The 19,509-nt window shown below is 45.7% G+C and overlaps 1 protein-coding gene across 1 annotated transcript in view; it reads right to left on the reverse strand.

The window, feature by feature from the left end:
• Positions 1-19,509, reverse strand: part of PRPF19 (pre-mRNA processing factor 19) — a 188,489-nt gene that overhangs the window by 57,683 nt on the left and 111,297 nt on the right. The window contains exon 9 of the mRNA XM_075347335.1: positions 19,260-19,335. Coding sequence (XP_075203450.1) covers positions 19,260-19,335 — 76 coding nt within the window. The remainder of the gene's footprint in view (positions 1-19,259; positions 19,336-19,509) is intronic.

Genomic DNA, 19,509 nt, shown 5'->3' on the forward strand with positions numbered 1-19,509 from the left:
TTTCATGCAACTGCTCAAGCTGCTGTGCTCAGCGAATGGCTACAGCACTGTCAACGTAATGTCATTGCTACAGTATTTTCCCGAAAATACAACCTATCCTGAAAATAAGCCCCTAGCAAGATTTTACAGGATTTTTTAAGTATGCTTGAAATATAAGCCCTACTCCAAAAATTAGACTAAGTTTCAGACAGGGCTGCTGTTAGGGGGAGTCAAACTTCACAATTTTTCAGGGCCCCACTCTGTAAAGGACCCAGAGATGTTGTATTCTGAGGTTCAGATTGTTTCAAAATCTTTGGTGACTTCACAGTCATGTGACCAAATGTCTCTTAACTGCAGAAGTCTAAGGCTGGTTTCACACATCAGTTTTTTGCTATCAGGCACAATCCGGCAAAAACGCATCCGGCGTCTGTTGCCGCCAGATGTGTTTTTTCCACCATAGACTTCTATTATCGCCGGATTGTGCCGGATGGCCTTGCGTTCCATCCGGCTTTCGCCGGATCCGGCAAAATTTGCTTGTCCGGCGGCCGGATGGAACTCTGAAGTGAACGTTTTTTGTCTCCGGCGAAAAAACAGATTGCACCGAATCCGGCACCGTACGGCTTTTTTTTTATATATATAATGGAAGCCTATGGGCGCCGGATTCGGCGTCATCCATCAAATGCTGGAAACCGGCGCCGGTTTCTGTTTTTTGTTTCTGGGCATGCCCAGAAGTTGTGTAAATAGTCTCTCTCTATCGGTGGGTTCGTCAGTCTCTCTGTCGGTCGTCTCTCTCTCCCTCCTTTATACTCACCGATCACAGGCGCGGCGCTGCACAGCTGTCACACTGCTCTGGCGGCTTTTCCTCTTTTGAAAATGCTGGCCGCTAATTATTCCATCTCGTATTCCCTGCTTCCCCCGCCGCCTATGATTGGTTGCAGTCAGACACGCCCCCACGCTGAGTGAAATCTGTCTCACTGGAACCAATCACAGCCGCTAGTGGGCAGCAAAATAAATAATTAAAAAAAAAACAAAAACGATGTGAGGTCCCCCCCCAATTTTGATATAGCCAAAGTTAAGCCACACAGCTGAAGGCTGGTATTCTCAGGATGTGGAGCCCCACGTTATGGGGAGCCCCCCAGTCAAAAAAGATCAGCCAGCAGCCGCCCGGAATTGCCGCATCCATTAGATGCGACAGTCCCGGGAATCTACCCGGCTCATCCAGAATTGCCCTGGTGCGGTGGCAATCGGGGTAATAAGGAGTTAATGGGCAGCCCATAGCTGCCACTAAGTCCTAGGTTAATTATGGCAGGCGTCTATGAGACAACCCCCCCCCATGATTAATCTATAGTTAAAGTAAATAAACACAAACACCGAAAAATCCTTTATTTGAAATAAAAGACAAAAAACAACCTCTTTCCCCACTTTATTAACCCCCAAATACCCATCCAGGTCAGACGTAATCCACTCGACGTCCCACAAAGCTTTCAGCTCTGCTACATCAGAAGCTGACAGGAGCGGCAGTAGAACACCGCCGCTCGCTGTGAGCTTCACAGAGCAACTGAAGTCTGCAGACACGTCACTCAGGTAGTGACGGTGTGTGCGGTGATGATGGGGTGTTTGCGGTGCTGATGGGTACAGTAGTGCCAGGGTGTATGCGGTGTTGATTGGGGCGGTAGTGCCGGGGGGGTGTGCAGTGATGATGGGGGCAGTAGTGCCTGCATGTGTGCGGTGATGATGAGGGCGGTAGTGCCGGGGTGTGTGCGGTAATGATGGGTGCGATAGTCCCAGGGTGTGTGCGGTGATGATGGGTGCGGTAGTGCCGTGGTGTGTGCGGTGATGCTGGGATCTCTCTCTTGGCATGAAAGAGTTTTTTGCTGGATCCGTCGCATCAGTTTTTACACAATCTACGACGGATCCGTTGCATCAGGAACAAGCCTGATGCCAAAAAACTGATGTGTGAAACAGAGCTGAACAGGAAACAGGTTGGTATGCAGGACTGGCATTTGGGGGATAGGAGAGCAAACTGGGAAATTTCACAGGGCTCCACTCTCCTAGGGGCCCCAGGGTTTATATCCTTATAAATAGATGATAGATAAGACATATATAAATATATAGATAGAAGCATACATAGCTACAGTGCTGGCCAAAAGTATTGGCACCCCTGCAATTCTGTCAGAGAATACTCAGTTTCTTCTTGAAAATGATTGCAATCACAAATTCTTTGGTATTATCTTCATTTAATTTGTCTTCAATGAAAAAAAAATGAAAAAATTGTCAAAGCCAAATTGGATATAATTCCACACCAAACATAAAAAAGGGGGTGGACAAAAGTATTGGCACTGTTTGAAAAATCATGTGATGCTTCTCCAATTTGTGTAATAACAGCACCTGTAACTTCCCTGTGGCACCTAACAGGTGTTGTCAATAACTAAATCACACTTGCAGCCAGTTGACATGGATTAAAGTTGACTCAACTTCTGTCCTGTGTCCTTGTGTGTACCACATTGAGCATGGAGAAAAGAAAGAAGACCAAAGAACTGTCTGAGGACTTGAGAATCCAAATTGTGAGGAAGCATGAGCAATCTCAAGGCTACAAGTCCATCTCCAAAGACCTGAAAGTTCCTGTGTCTACGGTGCGCAGGGTCATCAAGAAGATTAACCCCTTCACCCCCGGCCACTAAAACACCCTAATGACCAGGCCATTTTTTTGCAATGCTGACCAGTGTCACTTTGACAGGTTATAACTCTGGAACGCTTCAACGGATCCTGGCGATTCTGAGATTGTTTTTTCGTGACATATTGTACTTCCTGAGAGTGGTAAATTTAGTCCGATATTTTTTGTATTTATTTGTGAAAATTTAGGAAATTTTGCAATTTTCAAACTTGAAAATTTATGCCTATAAATCTGAGAAATGTCACACAAAATAGTTACTAAATAACATTTCCCAGTTGTCTACTTTACATCAGCGCAATTTTCGAAACAAATTTTTTTTTCGTTAGAAAGTTAGAAGGGGTCAAAGTTAATCAGCAATTTCTCATTTTTCCAACAAAATTTACAAAAGAATTTTTTTTAGGGACCACATCACATTTGAGGTGACTTTGAGAGGCCGAGGTGACAGAAAATACCCAAAAGTGACCCCATTTTAAAATCTGCACCCCTCACTCTGCTCAAAACCACATCCAAGAAGTTTATTAACCCTTTAGGTGCTTCACAGCAACCAAAGCAATGTGGAAGGAAAAAATGAAAATTTTACTTTTTAACACAAAAATGTTACTTTAGCCATAAAATTTTAATTTTCACAAGGGAGAAAAGAAAAAGTGCACTCTACAATTTACTGTGCATTTTCTCTTGAGTACGCTGATACCCCATATGTGGTAAAAATCAATTGTTTGGGCACACGGCAGAGTTCGAAAGGGAAGGAGCGCCATTTGAATTTTTGAACACAAAATTAGCTGCACTCATTAGCAGACGCCATGTCGGGTTTGAAGACCCCCTGAGGTGCCTAAACAATTGAGCTACCCCACAAGTGACCCCATTTTGGAAACTAGAGCCCTCAAATAATTTTTCTAGATGTTTGGTGAGCACTTTGAACCTCTGGGGGCTTCACAGAAGTTTATAACGTTGAGCCGTGAAAAGAAAAAAAAAAAAATGTTACCACAAAACTGTTGCTTCAATGAGGTAGCTTTTTTTTCACAAGGGTATCAGGAAAAAATGCACCATAAAATGTATTGTGCATTTTCTCCTGAGTACGCAGATACCTCATATGTGGTGGAAAGTAATTGTTTGTGCACATGGCGGGGCTCATAAGAGAAAGAGCACCATTTGACAGCAAAATTGGTTGGAATCATTAGCTGACTTAATGTTGCATTTGGAGACCCCCTGAGGTGCCTAAACAATGGAGCTCCCCCACAAGTGACCCCATTTTGGAAACTAGACGCCTCAAGGAATTTATCTAGATGTTTAGCGAGCCCCAAGGGGCTCCACACAAGTTGATAATGTTGAGCCATGAATACAATTTTTTTTTTTTCACCACAAAACTGTTACTTGAACCACGTAGCTTTTTTTTTCACAAGGGTATCAGGAAAAAATGTACCATAAAACGTATTGTGCAATTTCTCCTGAGTACGACGATACCTCATATGTGGTGGAAAGTAATTGTTTGGGCGCTTGGCAGGGCTCAGAAGAGAAAGCGCACCATTTGACAGCAAAATTGGTTGGAATCATTAGCGGACGCCATGTCATGTTTGGAGACCCCCTATGGTGCCTAAACAGTGGAGCTCCCTCACAAGTGACCCCATCCCCTGAAGGAAATTATCTAGATGTTTGGTGAGCCCCTTGCACCCCCAGGGGCTCCACAGAAGTTGATAACATTGAACCGTGAATTTTTTTTTTTTTTACCACAAAATATTTGCATCAACCAGGTAGCTTTTTTTATTTTTTTTTACAAGGGTATCAGGAAAAACTGCACCATAAAACGTATTGTGCAATTTTTCCTGAGTACGCAGATACCTCATATGTGGTGGAAATAAATAGTTTGGGCGCATGGTGGGGCTCAGAAGAGAACGAACGCCATTTGACTTTTCAAAGGCACAGACGCGGTGCACTGATCGACCGCTGCAGGACGCACATTCGGATGGGAAACAAAAAGTGTCGGTGATACGGGAAAAAAAGAAAAAGTCATGCCAAAAATTGAGCAGGGATGCCGATCCGTTATGTGCATCCCTGATCAGCACTCGGCGGGACGCACGGACAGATGAGATACAAAAAGCGTCGCGGATACGGAAAAATGTCACTCCAAAAATTGAGCAGGGATGCAGATCCGTTATCTGCGTCCCTGATCAGCGATTGGCGGGACGCACAGACGGCTGCGATACAAAAAGCGCCGCGAATACGGAAAAAAGTCACGCCAAAAATTGAGCAGGGATGCCGATCAGTTATCTGCATCCCTGATCAGCGATTGGCGGGACGCACGGACAGATGCGATACAAAACGCGTTGGGGATACGGAAAAAAAAAAAAAGTCACGCCAAAAATTGACCACGGATGCAGATCCGTTATCAGTGCTCGGCGGGACGCACGGACAGATGAGGTGTAAAAATGGACAGGATACAGGGAAAAAAAAAAGTTATACTCACAGTACCCAGAGGAGCAGCAGGAGGAACAGAAGGCAAGCGAGATAGATCTCTGTACAGGAGCCGCAGGCAGGACGTTGGACACATCAGCAGAAGACCCAGGAAGGACCCAGAGATGGAGGCAGATGTGATCGGGCCAGTGAAGAAATCGGACGACCCGTGAAGGCAGGTAAGAGGACGTCAAGGGGAGAGGGGAGGGGGAGAGCAGAGGGGGGCACGGGAGAGCAGAGGGGGGCACGGGAGAGCAGAGGGGGGGGGGGCGGGAAAGCAGAGGGGGGGGGGGGCGGGAGAGCAGAGGGTGGGGGCGGGAGAGCAGAGGGGGATACTAGAGAAGCAAAGAAGGAAGGAAGGAAGCAGAATAGAGATGACAGAGGAGGCAGGCAGATCGCAGGGGGCAGCAGACCGCGGGGGGCACGGGCAGGGGCCATAACGGGAGCGCGCAGGGGCCATAACGGGAGCGCGCACGGGCTGCAAGGGGAGTGGAATACTCACCTGGAGCAGGCACAGAAGCGGTGACATTAGCGGCGGCGTGGTACCACAAGTACCAGCCACTCCACGCTGCAGACATGTTGGGGGAGGCTCCCCAGACCAGCACAGGCCTGGGGAGGGCGGCCACCTGCAGATCAGACCGCCCCACTGCACACTGATTGGAGCGATTGCGCGTCATAGCATGATCGCTCCAATCAGTGCTGCAGGGGCTGGGGGCGGCATGTTTGAGATCCACCTATGATCTGCTGTAGCTGCTACGGCATCTCATAGCAGGATCTCATAGTATTGCACTAATTCGGGCATTATTTTTGCCGAAATCAGTACGAATGATGTGGTTGGCAGTTCAGATTTGAACAGCCAATCACATCGATCGTCGATGGGGGTTGGCGATGCCACCCCCCCGGGGTCAAGCAAAGGTCCCCTGCTGTAAGAAACAGCAGGGGACATCATTTGAAAGCCATTGCTATGGCCACGGCAATCAAATGAACTTTAGGCAGTAAAATTACGTCCCTGGTCGTTAAGTCACATTAAAATAGGACGTAATTTTACTGCCCGCGGTCGTGAAGGGGTTAAAGCCCATGGCACTGTGGCTAACCTCCCTACATGTGGAAGGAAAAGAAAAATTGACGAGAGATTTCAACGCAAGATTGTGCGGATGGTGGATAAAGAACCTCGACTAACATCCAAACAAGTTTAAGCTGCCCTGCAGTCAGAGGGTACAACAGTATCAACCCGTACTATCCGACGGCGTCTGAATGAAAAGGCACTGTATGGTAGGATACCCAGAAAGACCCCACTTCTTACCCCGAGACATAAAAAAGCCAGGTTGGAGTTTGCCAAAACTTACCTGAGAAAGCCTAAAACGTTTTGGAAGAATGTTCTCTGGTCAGATGAGACAAAAGTAGAGCTTTTTGGGAAAAGTCATCAACAAAGTTTACAGGAGAAAAAAAAAAAAAAAGAAGAAGAAGAGGTATTCAAAGAAAAGAACACGGTCCCTACAGTCAAATATGGCGGCGGTTCCCTGATGTTCTGGGGTTGCTTTGCTGCCTCTGGCACTGGACTGCTTGACCATGTACATGGCATTATGAAGTCTGAAGACTACCAACAAATTTTGCAGCATAATGTAGGGCCCAGTGTGAGAAAGCTGGGTCTTCCTCAGAGGTCATGGGTCTTGCAGCAGGACAATGACCCAAAACACACTTCAAAAACCACTAGAAATTGTTTGACAGAACGCAAACCACTCCGTTTGAAATCATTGTCGGTGTTTAACCTCTTAGCGACCACAGACATGCCTTGTAACAACGGCAGTTAAGGGGCTTTATTCATCAGCGTCACTTTTGGGTATAGCACCCTCCAGCATTGGAAAAACCGTAGGGGTTTCAGCTGCCAGTATTTCCGGTCTTGTGATCACTGTTATTAACAGATCAAACCATAGCAATCAAGTTAACTAAAAAGTAAATGGCCTTTCAAAAACGATTTCTCACTCATCTGACATTATCAAATATGTCAGATGAGAGTGAAACGTCCTCGCATGGTATTGGCAACGCCATCCCCCTTCTCCTCATCTTCTTGTAAATTAATGGCCGCATGCGCTGTGCACCCGACGAAATCTGCCTCCTCCACCTAGCAAACTCAGGGAAAAATTTAATTGGTTCCTGACATTTGATCACTGTGAAAGACCCTATGAAAGTGATCAAATCCCCAATATTTATAAAATATGGCAGTACTTGGGTCTACCTTTCTCCCCCGTAGTTGATTTGGGAGAGGAGAGCGAGACTAGAAGTGCTGCTAGTGAAAAAAATATATATATACATGTCAAATTTATCAATTGCCGTATATACTTCCCCATCAACCTGATCCCCTTGTTAGAATGATATATTTTTTTTATTTTAGAATTTTTCTTTCTAAAGGACCCGTTACACGCAACGACATTATCTAACGACATATCGCCGGGGGCACAGATTCCGTGATGCACATCCGGCATCGTTAGTGACGTCGTTGCGTGTGACACCAACGAACGGCTGTTAACACTCAAAAATACTCACCTTATCGTTGATCATTGACACGTCGTTCATTTTCAAAAAATCGTTGATTGTTGAGGACACAGGTTGTTCGTCATTCCCGAAGCAGCACACATCGCTACGTGTGACACCTTGGGAACGACGAACTACAGCTTACCTGCGGCCACCGGCAATGAGGAAGGAGGAGGTGAGCGGGATGTTACGGCCGCTCATCTCCGCCCCTCCACTTCTATTGGGCGGCCGCTTAGTGATGCCGCACAAACCGCCCCCTTTGAAAGAAGGCAGTTCGCCGGCAACAGCCTAACGATTTTTTACGCCACGGGCAGCGACTTGCCCGTGACGCACAAACGACGGGGGCGGGTGCTTTCACCAGCGATATCGATATCGCTGCAAGTAAAGCCCCCTTTAGTCCAGGGATTAGATTTGTGCACAGTATAATATATTGTCAGAGGCAAGCAGCGCGTATGCCTGTTCCTTTGGTGAATATTCTCTGCGTCATTACATTTTATGACCCCGCTGAACTAAAAATCACTAAACCCAAGCTAACACTACAGGAGGAGCAGGAATACACGCTGCTTGCCTCTGGCAGTTCTGCGTTGGCTATGGAGTTGGTCTCTGAGGTAGTTTTCAGTGACTGCCAGGCTTCCTCCGCGGGATACCACAGAACGATAGTAGAAGTGTCCGTCATCACAAAACAAAAGTACTGCTCTTCCCCAGCCACTGTGGTATCCTGACCCGTACTTTTCCTCTCAAATTTCCCCCGTTTTTTGCAACTCCCGGTATAAACAGTCACCAATTTAACCTACTTTGAGTTTTCTCAAATTTATTTTTAATACCCCAGAAGTCCTCCAATTAATTGCCCACCAAACCAAATTTATATGCCAGTCAATATATGTCCCAAAATCCCATATTCATCCATTCCTGGATCCCAACAAATGTTCCTAAAGTAAGAAATTTTTGGGACATTACCCTAAACAAAAAAAAAACAAACAAAAACATCCGCCCTTACTGGGCAATTAGAACTCTCCTGAGTCGCAGAATGGCCATTGTTGCTACCATGACCTTTGTAAAGACTCTGGGAACAGTTGCTAGACTGAAGTTTAGGGCAGTAAATTGAAAGTTAAAACACAAAGCAATGTTGTCAGCTCTCCTCCTCTGGTTCTCTGGTATCCTAGTAGCAGCCTGGACTTTGTTTGGGCAACCGTATGAAGACAAAGCAAGAAAATAGATCCGGCGCTTGTAAGGAATTGTATAGAATTGTACATGATTAAGGCCAAGAAATTGGCAGAAACGCATTGTCCCCACAGACCATCTAGTCCTAAAAAGGGGGTAGTCATGACTGTCCTGTATTTTAATTGCAACTTTTCTAAATAAATTGGGATATTTTATATGAACTACTTCAAGCTGGTTCCTTACAAGCGCTGGATCTATTTTCTTGCATAAAAATTGAAAGATATGCATCTTTGATATCTATTGAGCACATGAATTCTTGGGCTTCATAGAAGAGATTACTGCTCGAAGAGACTCAATTCTGAAGTGTCGTAGTCTGACAGATTGGTTTAGTTTGGGGAGATCCAGAATAGAGCATACCGCTCAATCATTCTTTGGTACCACGAGCAGATTTGAATAAAAACCTGTGAAACGTTCCTCTGAGGGTATTGGGGACAATGACTGCTGCACTCTCCAAAAAGCAGATGGCTGAGTAGAAACCCTGTTCAAGTGCCTTTGCTCTTCATGGTCAGGATAACACAAAGCAATGATGTGGTGGTGAGTTGTATTCTATTTTGTATCCGCAGGTGACAATTTCCTGGATTCATGAGTCTCCTACTTCTGAAAGCCATACCTCCTTGAAAAGGTGAAGTCGTCCGCCCACTCTGAGATCTGTTTCCTGTTTGTCACGCTGTACTGAATTTATTGTTTTCAAATCTTGATGTTCCCTGCCTGTTCTGACGAGGTCATTGTTTACAGACTTGGTTTGAATGAGAGCTTTTTCTTTTCTTGGTGTGAGAAAAAGTTTTCTCTTGGCCATCATTTTTGTTGGAAAATAGGCAAAAGGACTGAAAGGATATTAATTTTCGTGTATTGGAAGATGGTCTTTTAAATTCTTTATTTTAAAGCCAAACTCGTATCAAACAATACATCTCCTGCTCCCAACTGCGACGCAGGTATTATTACAGAAATGACGGTAGAATATATACAAACAATAATCACACATATGCAATTCCCATCCCCGCTACTACTCAAGTCTGGCCCAGTTTACATATTTTATAAGCCGACCCAACCTAATGTAAGTAGGGAGAAGAGCGAAGAAAAAGAAATCAAGCCTGAAAAAAGATTGAAGGATTGTAGAGAAAGAAAGAAATAAAGAGAGGGGTAGGAGAAGAGAGCAGGAGAGAAGATCAGGGAGTAGTGTAGAGAGGAAGAAAGAGAGGGGGAGAAAGAATGCGAGGAAAAAAAAAAAAAAAAAGGGGGGGGGGGGTGGAGGAGGATAAATCACGAATCCTGAGGTTCAGAGAACAAGTCCGCGTACTCCACCGAGTAGGTGAACTCCATCCATGGGAACCATGTCCTATAAAAATCTTCCTGGCGATCATTAATAGAGGATGTCAAATCCTCCATATACATCAGATCGTTAATCCGCGAAACCCACTGTGTCACCGTGGGGGGGGTATTAGACTTCCAACCAAGCGGAATGCAAGACCTGGCAGACATGACCAGAAATCTAAGCAAAGATCTCCTATATTTAGAGACCGGGAGTTCGGATAGCTGTAGAATGAATAGCTCCGGACCCATTTTTTCAGTAGTACCGGTCACTCGTCTGATTACCTCCCCCACTTCTGACCAAAACCGCTGCAGAGAAGGGCAAGACCAAAAAATGTGCACAAAATCACCCTCCCCCTGACCGCATCTCCAACAAACCGGGTCAACTGAGGGAAACATTCTATGTAGTCTGGTCGGGACCCTGTACCACCTGGCCAACAATTTGTAATTAGCTTCCAACAGTCTGGAACTGATCGAAGTTCTATGTGCTAGCTGGAGGATGTTGTTTCTTTGTGAGTCGGATAGGCTAATCCCCAGGTCCTTCTCCCACTGCAAAAGGTAGGCCGGGGGGGGGCAAATCCCCCGGATCTGATAACATGTTGTATACCAAGGATAGAGAGTGCCGCAAAACTCCCTCTCCCAGGCACAACTTTTCAAATCCCGTAGGAGGTCCGGCATATCGACTGAAGTGAGGGAGGGAGTGCATGTAGTGCCTCATCTGCATAGCCCTCCAATCCCCCAAGGGGCCCGGAGGCAAGAAGCCCCGAATATCCGCTAGTGAAATGGAAGATGGTCTTGATCTTTGTTGAGGAAGAAAAGTACTTTTCCCACCTGTGGCCTTGGCGATTAAGTGGTCTAGTCGGTCTCCGAACAGTCAGCCTCCGAGGAAGGGTAGACTGGTGATGGTTTTCTTATATGAGGCGTCTACTTTCCAGGCTTTCAGCCATAGGACTCTGTGAATAGCTACCATGTTAGCTGCTGCTAAGGCAGAGCAGCTAGCGATATCAAGGGAAGCTGATAGTACAAATTTTCCTGCATAAGCTGGCTGGCGAGGTTGGGGAATTCTGGTGAAGCTCCGCTATTTATGCCATCGTGGAGGTGTTTTGACCATGCGAAGACTCAAGCAGATGCGAAGGCTGGTCCTAAAACTGTTCCTGATGCTCAAAGGCGGATTTGGCTAAAGTTTCCACTTGTCTATCAGTGGGTTCTTTGAAAGTAGCTCCGTCTGATAAAGGGAGGATGGTAGCAGCGGAGAGATGAGACACTGGAGGGTCAACGGAAGACGATTTGGTCCACTTTTTTAAAATCTCTGAAGCGAAGGGATACAGGATGTCCATGTGCCCTCTTTGTTTTAATAGTCTGTCAGGTTATCCCCATTCCCTATCTACTGACTCCTGGAATTCCTTGTGATCCGAGAAGTTCATTGGTGTTCTTTTGTTTTTTCTGAAGGAAATAGACTGCATTTCCTGAGGTAGATTAGGCTGCTTTCACACCTCCGGTTTTAGCAGAGACGGCCAATCCTGCTCTAAAACCTATGCAACGGATGCGGCGACAAAACCGCATCCTTTGCATACGTTTTTTTTACATGCGGCCCGTCTGGTTTTTGCGGGTTGCAGCAGGCTACTGAGCATGCGCAGCAGAAAAAAACCGCATGCGGCGGCCGGATGCGGTGTTTGCCGTAGGACGCTGCATGCGGCATCCATAGGCATGCACTGCAAATTGCGCTGCATCGGCCGGATGTGGCGCGATGCGGTTTTTTTTTGCCGGACAAAAAAACGTGCCAGGCATCATTCCATCCGGCCGCCGCATCGGCTAAATCTGCCGCATGCGGCAAAAAACGGATGGAACGCAAGCCCATGCAGCACAATACAGCACTAATGTAAGTCTACGCAAAAAAAAAACGCAATTGGCGGCAAAAAAACCCCGGTTGCGTTTCTTCTGCAAAGCGCCGCACAGGAAAAACCGGATGTGTGAAAGCAGCCTAAGGCGGGCTTTGCACACTACGACATCGCAGGTGCGATGTCGGTGGGGTCAAATTGAAAATGACGTACTTCCGGCATCGCATGCGACATCGTAGTGTGTAAAAGCTCGATGATACGATTAACGAGCGCAAAAGCGTCGTAATCGTATCATCAGTGCAGCGTCGGCGTAATCCATAATTACGCTGACGCGACGGTCCGATGTTGTTCCTCGCTCCTGCGGCAGCACACATTGCTGTGTGTGAAGTCGCAGGAGCGAGGAACATCTCCTACCGGCGTCACCGCGCCTTCCGTAGGATATGCGGAAGGAAGGAGGTGGGCGGGATATTTACATCCCGCTCATCTCCGCCCCTATTGGCCGCCTGCCGTGTGACGTCGCAGTGACGCCGCACGACCCACCCCCTTAATAAGGAGGCGGGTCGCCGGCCAGAGCGACGGTCGCAGGACAGGTGAGTCCATGTGAAGCTGCCGTAGCGATAATGTTCGCTACGGCAGCTATCACAAGGATATCGCTGCTGCGACAGGGGCGGGGACTATCGTGTGCGACATCGCAGCATCGGCTTGCGATGTCGCAACGTGCAAAGCCCGCCTTAGTCTCTGTGAGTTTAATGTTTGCTTAACAGCCTGAACTAGACTATCGACCAGATCTCTCATCTTTGTGGACTGATCTCAGTCAGAGTATGACTCTTACTCTGAATCTGATTCATGACTGAACTCTGATTCTTGCAATGTACGCATTTCCGCTCTGGCTGATGGCCCCTCTGAGAAAGTAGATGGAGAGGGTGAGGCGATACAGGTTAGTTTCCTAGAACCTGTTCGTGATCTACCACATTGAGAGGGGCCATCCGGCAACCTTGATTCACCCTAAGTGGAGATCAGTGCTCCGGGACTGGTGTTTTGTAGAGGTAACTTTTGCATAACCGTAACCAGGGTCTGCGATACTCTGGTTAGGTCGGCTATAGACTGTGATAGTTAAGGCCCCCTCTGGAGTAGAGGACCCACCCTGGATTTGTCTATTGGCGGGGGGCACCTATGTGGCTGATTATTTGACAACTTTCCAGGACTTAATCACTCACAGGGGGACATAGGGATGTGGCCTGGATAGATGGAAACCTGGCTTTGCAGGCTGAGCAGGCATAGTTGGAAACTCTGGCTGATTGGAGAGGCCCATCTTCTCTCGTACTAGATATAGTGAGAAGAGATACAGCGAGTGCAGAAAGTAGGTATAATGTGAAGAAGCCGAGTGTCGCTAGTGTAGCAGATCCTACCCAGATTCAGACGATGGATGCTGCTGCAGTGCCTGTCCCACGTGTGCCATTGATGAGAACCACGCGGGAAATGATAGGCATTGAGCTGAGCAAGTGAGATTAAATCACTGGGCGGTTCTATTGTGTGGATCTGTGGCGGCTCTCTGTCATTGGGCTGCACTCCTATGAACCACAGGAAAGGCAGGACGGAGGCAGGCCTTGCAAAGGAGGCGTGACTAGCCTCTTCTGCACTGAGAAATGCACTGAGGAATGACGAGATACGCGCTGGCCAAGATGGCTGCTAAAGTGAGTCTTATCCAGGCTGTGTGTCTGCTCTGCGGAACAGAGCGACACGTTTAGTAAGATGGCTGCGTGGGAGGGCACAAGCCCCAGCCTGTGTGTGTGCTGCGTTCTACTGCGGTGGTGCACGAGCATAGCATGGGAGAAAAGGCCGGAGGATATGCTCTGTGAGAGGTGAGTGGTGGGTGTGTTGCCCAGGAGCCCCTATACCCAGGTTGAAATCGGGAGGAATGGAAGGCCAGGAACAGAGTTCTTACCTTGTCTTCACAGTGTTATAGGTATCCGGGCTGTTTCTCTGTTGCACTTCCTTATTTGTCCTCTACTGTCTAATAGCCACAAGTCACTGTGGTGGGCAAGATGGCTGGGAGAATGATGGCTAGGATCTATGTACGTCCTCATCTGAACCCTAAGCGCCGACCAGTTAGGGTTAATGAACCTGCCTTCCAGACCAGAGTAACAGTCTGACTGTTTTCATCTTGTGCTCTCGGTCTCTCTGTGAGAAGACAGAGTGACTCATTACACTCTGTGCCCTTACAAAATGAAATGGAAAAAATAGAAATATTAGTGGAAAAAAAAGGAGATTGTGGAAAAAGCGGGGCTGAAGAAAAAAGCCCTCTGTCCACCTCCTGCTAACACTAAGCAAAAACTGAATAACTTCCTGCCAGTAGGTGGGTATATACAGCTGAGGAGGAGTTAACGTTTTATTTTTGCCTAGTGGCCGCAGCATATGCCCATGGTTTCCTGCGTCCCCAATAAGGCGATAGAGAAACATATTTTACTCTATTTCACGATTCCAGGACTTGATCACTCGCATACCAAACTACTATTGTGCAGACAAAGATTGTGGACCCAACAAATGTTCTTGAAAAGTCTGATTATTTGACAACTTTCCAGGACTTGATGACTCTCAAACTTTTTTTCCCCATTTAACTTAGTTTGACTCTTATTACAACTGTCTTACTACAAAACTTTTCCTTGCACTTATATTACCTATATTTTTATACTAGTGATATGGGCATTTTATTGGAGGATTTCTAATAATGAGGCTGTTCCGTATTTATACAGTTTGGAAGTTTGGAACCTCCTGTACCAGACAATAAGTTCAGAATTCTGTCGAGATTTGGTTGCTTTGTGCATATAGAGGTTCCTACATTAGTAGGCAGGAGCTAGTTATGGTGTACCACATCACTTGGCACATCCATATGTCACACAAAATAGTTAGCCTGGTCAGAAACAGTGTTTGTTTGGATTTTGTTTTTTTTAAAAAGAGGAACTTGTGTTTGACAAAGCCAGGTTAGCATATTGCATCACTAACAAGACATTGGGGGTAGCTTAATACTGAAAAAGGATGTGACATATCCCCTTTAAAGAGATTTTGAAGAAAAGCTTACAGGGAACCAATCACCAGGATTTTCGTATATAAGCTAAAGCCAGTGCTATACTGGCACTATCAGGCTGATTCTATACATACCTGTAGTGGTCAGCTCTGATATTTAGGCTTTCAAATCCAAAAAAGGAAAGTGTATAAAATTAGCTGCTTGTTGAGTGACAGCAGCAAAGGAGCGATAATATATTCATAGTTATCCCCTCCCCCTGTTAGAATTAGCGTAAGTATTACACAAACGATTCACTTTGTCTCTTGCACTACGTGGCCCCGCCCCTTCTGGTCACAAGGATATGAAATCACCCAGGTCCTGCTAGAGACAAAGTGAACCATTTGTATAGTACTTATGCTAATTCTAACAGGGGGATGGGGATGAAACTATGAATATATTATCTGTTCCTTTGCTGGTGTCACTTAACAAGCACCTAATTTTATAAACTTTACTTTTTTGGATTTGAAAGCCTAAACATCCGAGGTGACCACTAATGGTATGTATAGAATCAGCCTGATGGTGCCAACTTAGCAGTAGTTTTAGGTTATATACAAAAATCCTGGTGATTGGGTCCCTTTAAAAAGGGAATGACTGCAGTATCTCAAAGACCAAACGGAAGTTAATTTTACCATTTAATTTTGTTTGAAAATTAATGATAGATTAGTATGTATTTATTTTTTTTAATTTGGAGTCTGTATATATCTATCAACTCCCTCCAAAACTGCCTTAGATTCCAGACAAGTCTGATACTGATGATGCTAGGTAAAATACCTGCACCCCATGGGGTGTAAGTAGAAGGGAATGGATGAAAGGATCTGCACACAATCCAACTAGGATCTATACAGTTTGGTCATTCAGAACCTATCTGCACTAACGCTAACATCATACTACAGTTGAAGTCTGAGAAATTATGTACTTTTGCCTTTCCCAGTCTAGATTCTGATATGGTAATGCAAACCTGACTAAAGTGTGGGGAAACTAATTATTGGCTAGTAGTGCAGGACCGTAAGAAGGGCAAGTTAAGTGGGTAAGTCAAACATGAAAGTCAATGCCAGAGCCTACACGGACAGACAAAACTGCAAAAGTTCACAGGGACAGCAGGCTGCTAGAGAAGGCTCCAGAGAGAAGAGACTGCTGGGAAAAAGCTTGTTGAGGAAAGAAGAGAGTGCTAAAACAAAGATTCCTAATGATATGGAGTCACAAGACCTCTGGAATCATTGAGGACACAGAAAATTGGCAATCAACGTCGGACCTCCCCCGGATTTGATCCCCAAGTGCTAGGTTATCTCCAGCCTGCAAGCTACTAGCCTAGTTATTATTTTTATTATTATAGTGCCATAAATTCCATGGCGCTTTACATGTGAAAGAGGTATACATATTAGAGACAAGTATAATATTCATAAACAATACAAGACACAGACAGGTACAGGAGGAGAGAGGTCCCTGCCCGTAAGTTAGTTAGTTAGAGACCGTAGATGGTGGTAAATATGAAAGTACCCACCACCATGCAGGGAGGGTGGCTTGGTGCACTCCAATACCCCATCGCTTGGTCTAAAATGTGTAAAAACATAGCTGGGCACACTGGCGAGCAACCCAAAACATTGTGGATGAAGAAGGGCGCCTCCCTACATGTACCTGATCACTGTAGATCTAGTTACGATGAGGCAGTGTGCGAAGTTCACTTATCTGGGTAATAGAGCAGGGGAAGTTGGCACCATATTATAGCCTGAAAAGGAGCAGATTACAAGCAAACTACAATTAAGTCAAGACGTAAAAAAAACCCCTGAAATGCAAGTAATTGTTTTTAACGCTCCTATGAAAAGATTTCTCACATAGAAACATCTGATGTGCCTCTCCCTTGTCCAGCAGAGACAACTCTTTGGTGCATTTTCCTTTGGAAGGGAAGACGGCACCAACAGGAAGTCTGGAATATTAGGTGACTATACAATAAGGCTGCTTTCACACTACGTTTTTTTTAACATCCGTCATGAACGGTTTTTTTTAACGCAAAAATGGATCCAGTGCAAATGCGTTTTCATGTCAATGCATTTGTAATGGACTCGCGTTAACATGCGTTCACCTGCGTTTGCGTGCGTTATAGTAAGGATCCAGCGACTTGCAGTTTTTTAACTTTTTTCAAAAACGCTACTTGTAGCGTTTTTGAGCTGCGTCCAAATACTGCAAATTGCTGGATCCTGACTAAACAGCATGCAAACGCATGTGAACGCTGGTATGCTGATAGACAGGATCCTGCTTGCTCTACTGAGCATGCCCAGAAACCAAACTCGGGTGATCAGTCCCTCTCTCCACCTCCCTATCGCCCCCTCCCTCTCTCCACTCTACCCCGCCTGAAAGCAGAGGACGCTCGTAACCAAGGTAAACATCGGGTAACCGCGGGCTTAGTTACCCGATGTTTATCTTTGTTACGTGTGCAGGGAACCGGCTCCTAGCAGCTGCAGACGCTCGTAACCAATGTAAATATCGGGTATCCAAGCAAGTTACCCGATGTTTACCTTGGTTACGAGCCTCCACAGCTGTCAGATGTCGGCTCCCAGTCTATCACGTTCAGTTCCACTGACTACCGATCACATGACTCCAATGCCCGCCCATAAACTTAAAGTGACAGGATCCTGCAAAATAACGCGTTTGCATGCGTTTTTTTGCTGTAAAAGCAGGATCCGCTTTTGCAGCAAAAAAACGTTCATGACGCATGTTAAAAAAACGTAGTGTGAAAGCAGCCTAAGTGGGCTACAGCGGAGTACAACTTGGCCATGCCTCCCTTTCTTATAGAGGTAGGTCTGGTAACAGTCGGGTTACGCCACACTGTTTTCTGTCCTGTAAGGTAATAAGGTGATTACTTAGCCCCGTCTATCCATCCCAAAAGGAAAGCAAAAAAAAAAAAAATGAAAGATGTATCTGCAAAGCATGCAAGTAAGTCTGCCTTCTTTGACAACTAAGCTAAAGCAGATTAGCTTTATGAAGGATTTAGGTAGTGGGAGAAGCAAGTACTCATCTACTTCTAGATGGCAGTTACTTGGAGGCAGCGCTCAGTGGTCCCCAACCTTTCAGACCTTGAGAGCCACATTAAACTCAGTGAGTCGCAAGCCACATTTACCTCCCACCCCTCACAGTAGTGATACCTAGAGCCTGCTATACCAGTATAATGAATAGAAATCCCCACACCGAGGCATTATACCAATATTCAGTAGTTCTGACCTCCATTCGGATCTGCTCTTCTTGTGGGGCAACACACAAATGTCATCATCTGGAGACCTGCTCTTCATGCTGTTTGCAACACCTGGTGTAAATGCACCAAACTGGCAGACAGCCACGAGCCACAAATCATGGGCCCGTGAGCCACATGTTGGGGACCCCTGCCTTAGCTCATAGTCCTGTGTCCTACAATGGCACCAACGAGAAAAGGCCTAAGCATTTTTAGTTAGTCAGGATCATATATCAGTGCTATTTTGATACTTATTTAAAGGAGTGGAATTCTATCCGAGCAACCACAAAAAAGAATGCCGTGTCTTGATTTTATTAATAGGAAAGCCAGAAAAGGGCACACACTTTGTGGCAAGTCTATAATTTTGCTTTTCCAAGTGTCAAATCATGCCAACTTTCATGGTCCACATTATCTTACTCAGTAAAAGGGGGATGGGATTTTTCACAAGTTTCATCACGTTAATACAGAGGTATTCTCTCTTAAAATCAATGCTTCTTAGAAAAAGGAACAAAGCAGTATGTATTTATGGTCTTAAGCCTCAGTTCTTATGGCATCCGATGTGACATGCTAATAACCCTTGGCTCAGGCTTAACTGCGAGCATGAGCCAAGGGTCATGCAACTGTGATCTGATTAAGTGATTGGATCACAGGTGCGAAGAGATGGGAGCGCTTTCTCACTCTTCTCCATGCCAGTCTCTGCATATATTGCACTGCACTCTGAAGACATCCGAGTGCAGTGCGATGTTTCACCACACCCATAGATTTGGATGCGAGACTCTCTGCCAAACGTTGCAGGCTGAGATTCTTTTCTCATGCCGATCCGGCATGAGAAAAAAAAAAAAAAAAAAATAGTAGATGGACACTGCCCCATTGTTTAACACTGGTGCAAGTACAATCCGATGATTTATGGGATTGTACTAGTCTGTGTTAATCTCAAGTGGAACCGAGGCCTAAGAATAATGAATTCCTCACCTGTAAGGGTTTTGTTTGTATCTGTTGGACACAGGTCCAAAGCCAAGATGCCAGGAACACTTGCACTGTGTAATCCCTAGGAAAAAAAATAAATATATAGATATATGTATATAAATATGGATGAAAAAAAAATTCTTAAAACAGTAATTTTTTTTTCCTGAAAACTGACAGCTTTGCAGGTGGATAACTTCACGACCTAACTGACACAGACAAGAAGAGTAAATAGGTTGGGGAGGGGCAATTTCCCACT

This window comes from Anomaloglossus baeobatrachus, chromosome 5 (assembly GCF_048569485.1).
Source record: "Anomaloglossus baeobatrachus isolate aAnoBae1 chromosome 5, aAnoBae1.hap1, whole genome shotgun sequence".
Taxonomy (NCBI): Eukaryota; Metazoa; Chordata; class Amphibia; order Anura; family Aromobatidae; genus Anomaloglossus; species Anomaloglossus baeobatrachus.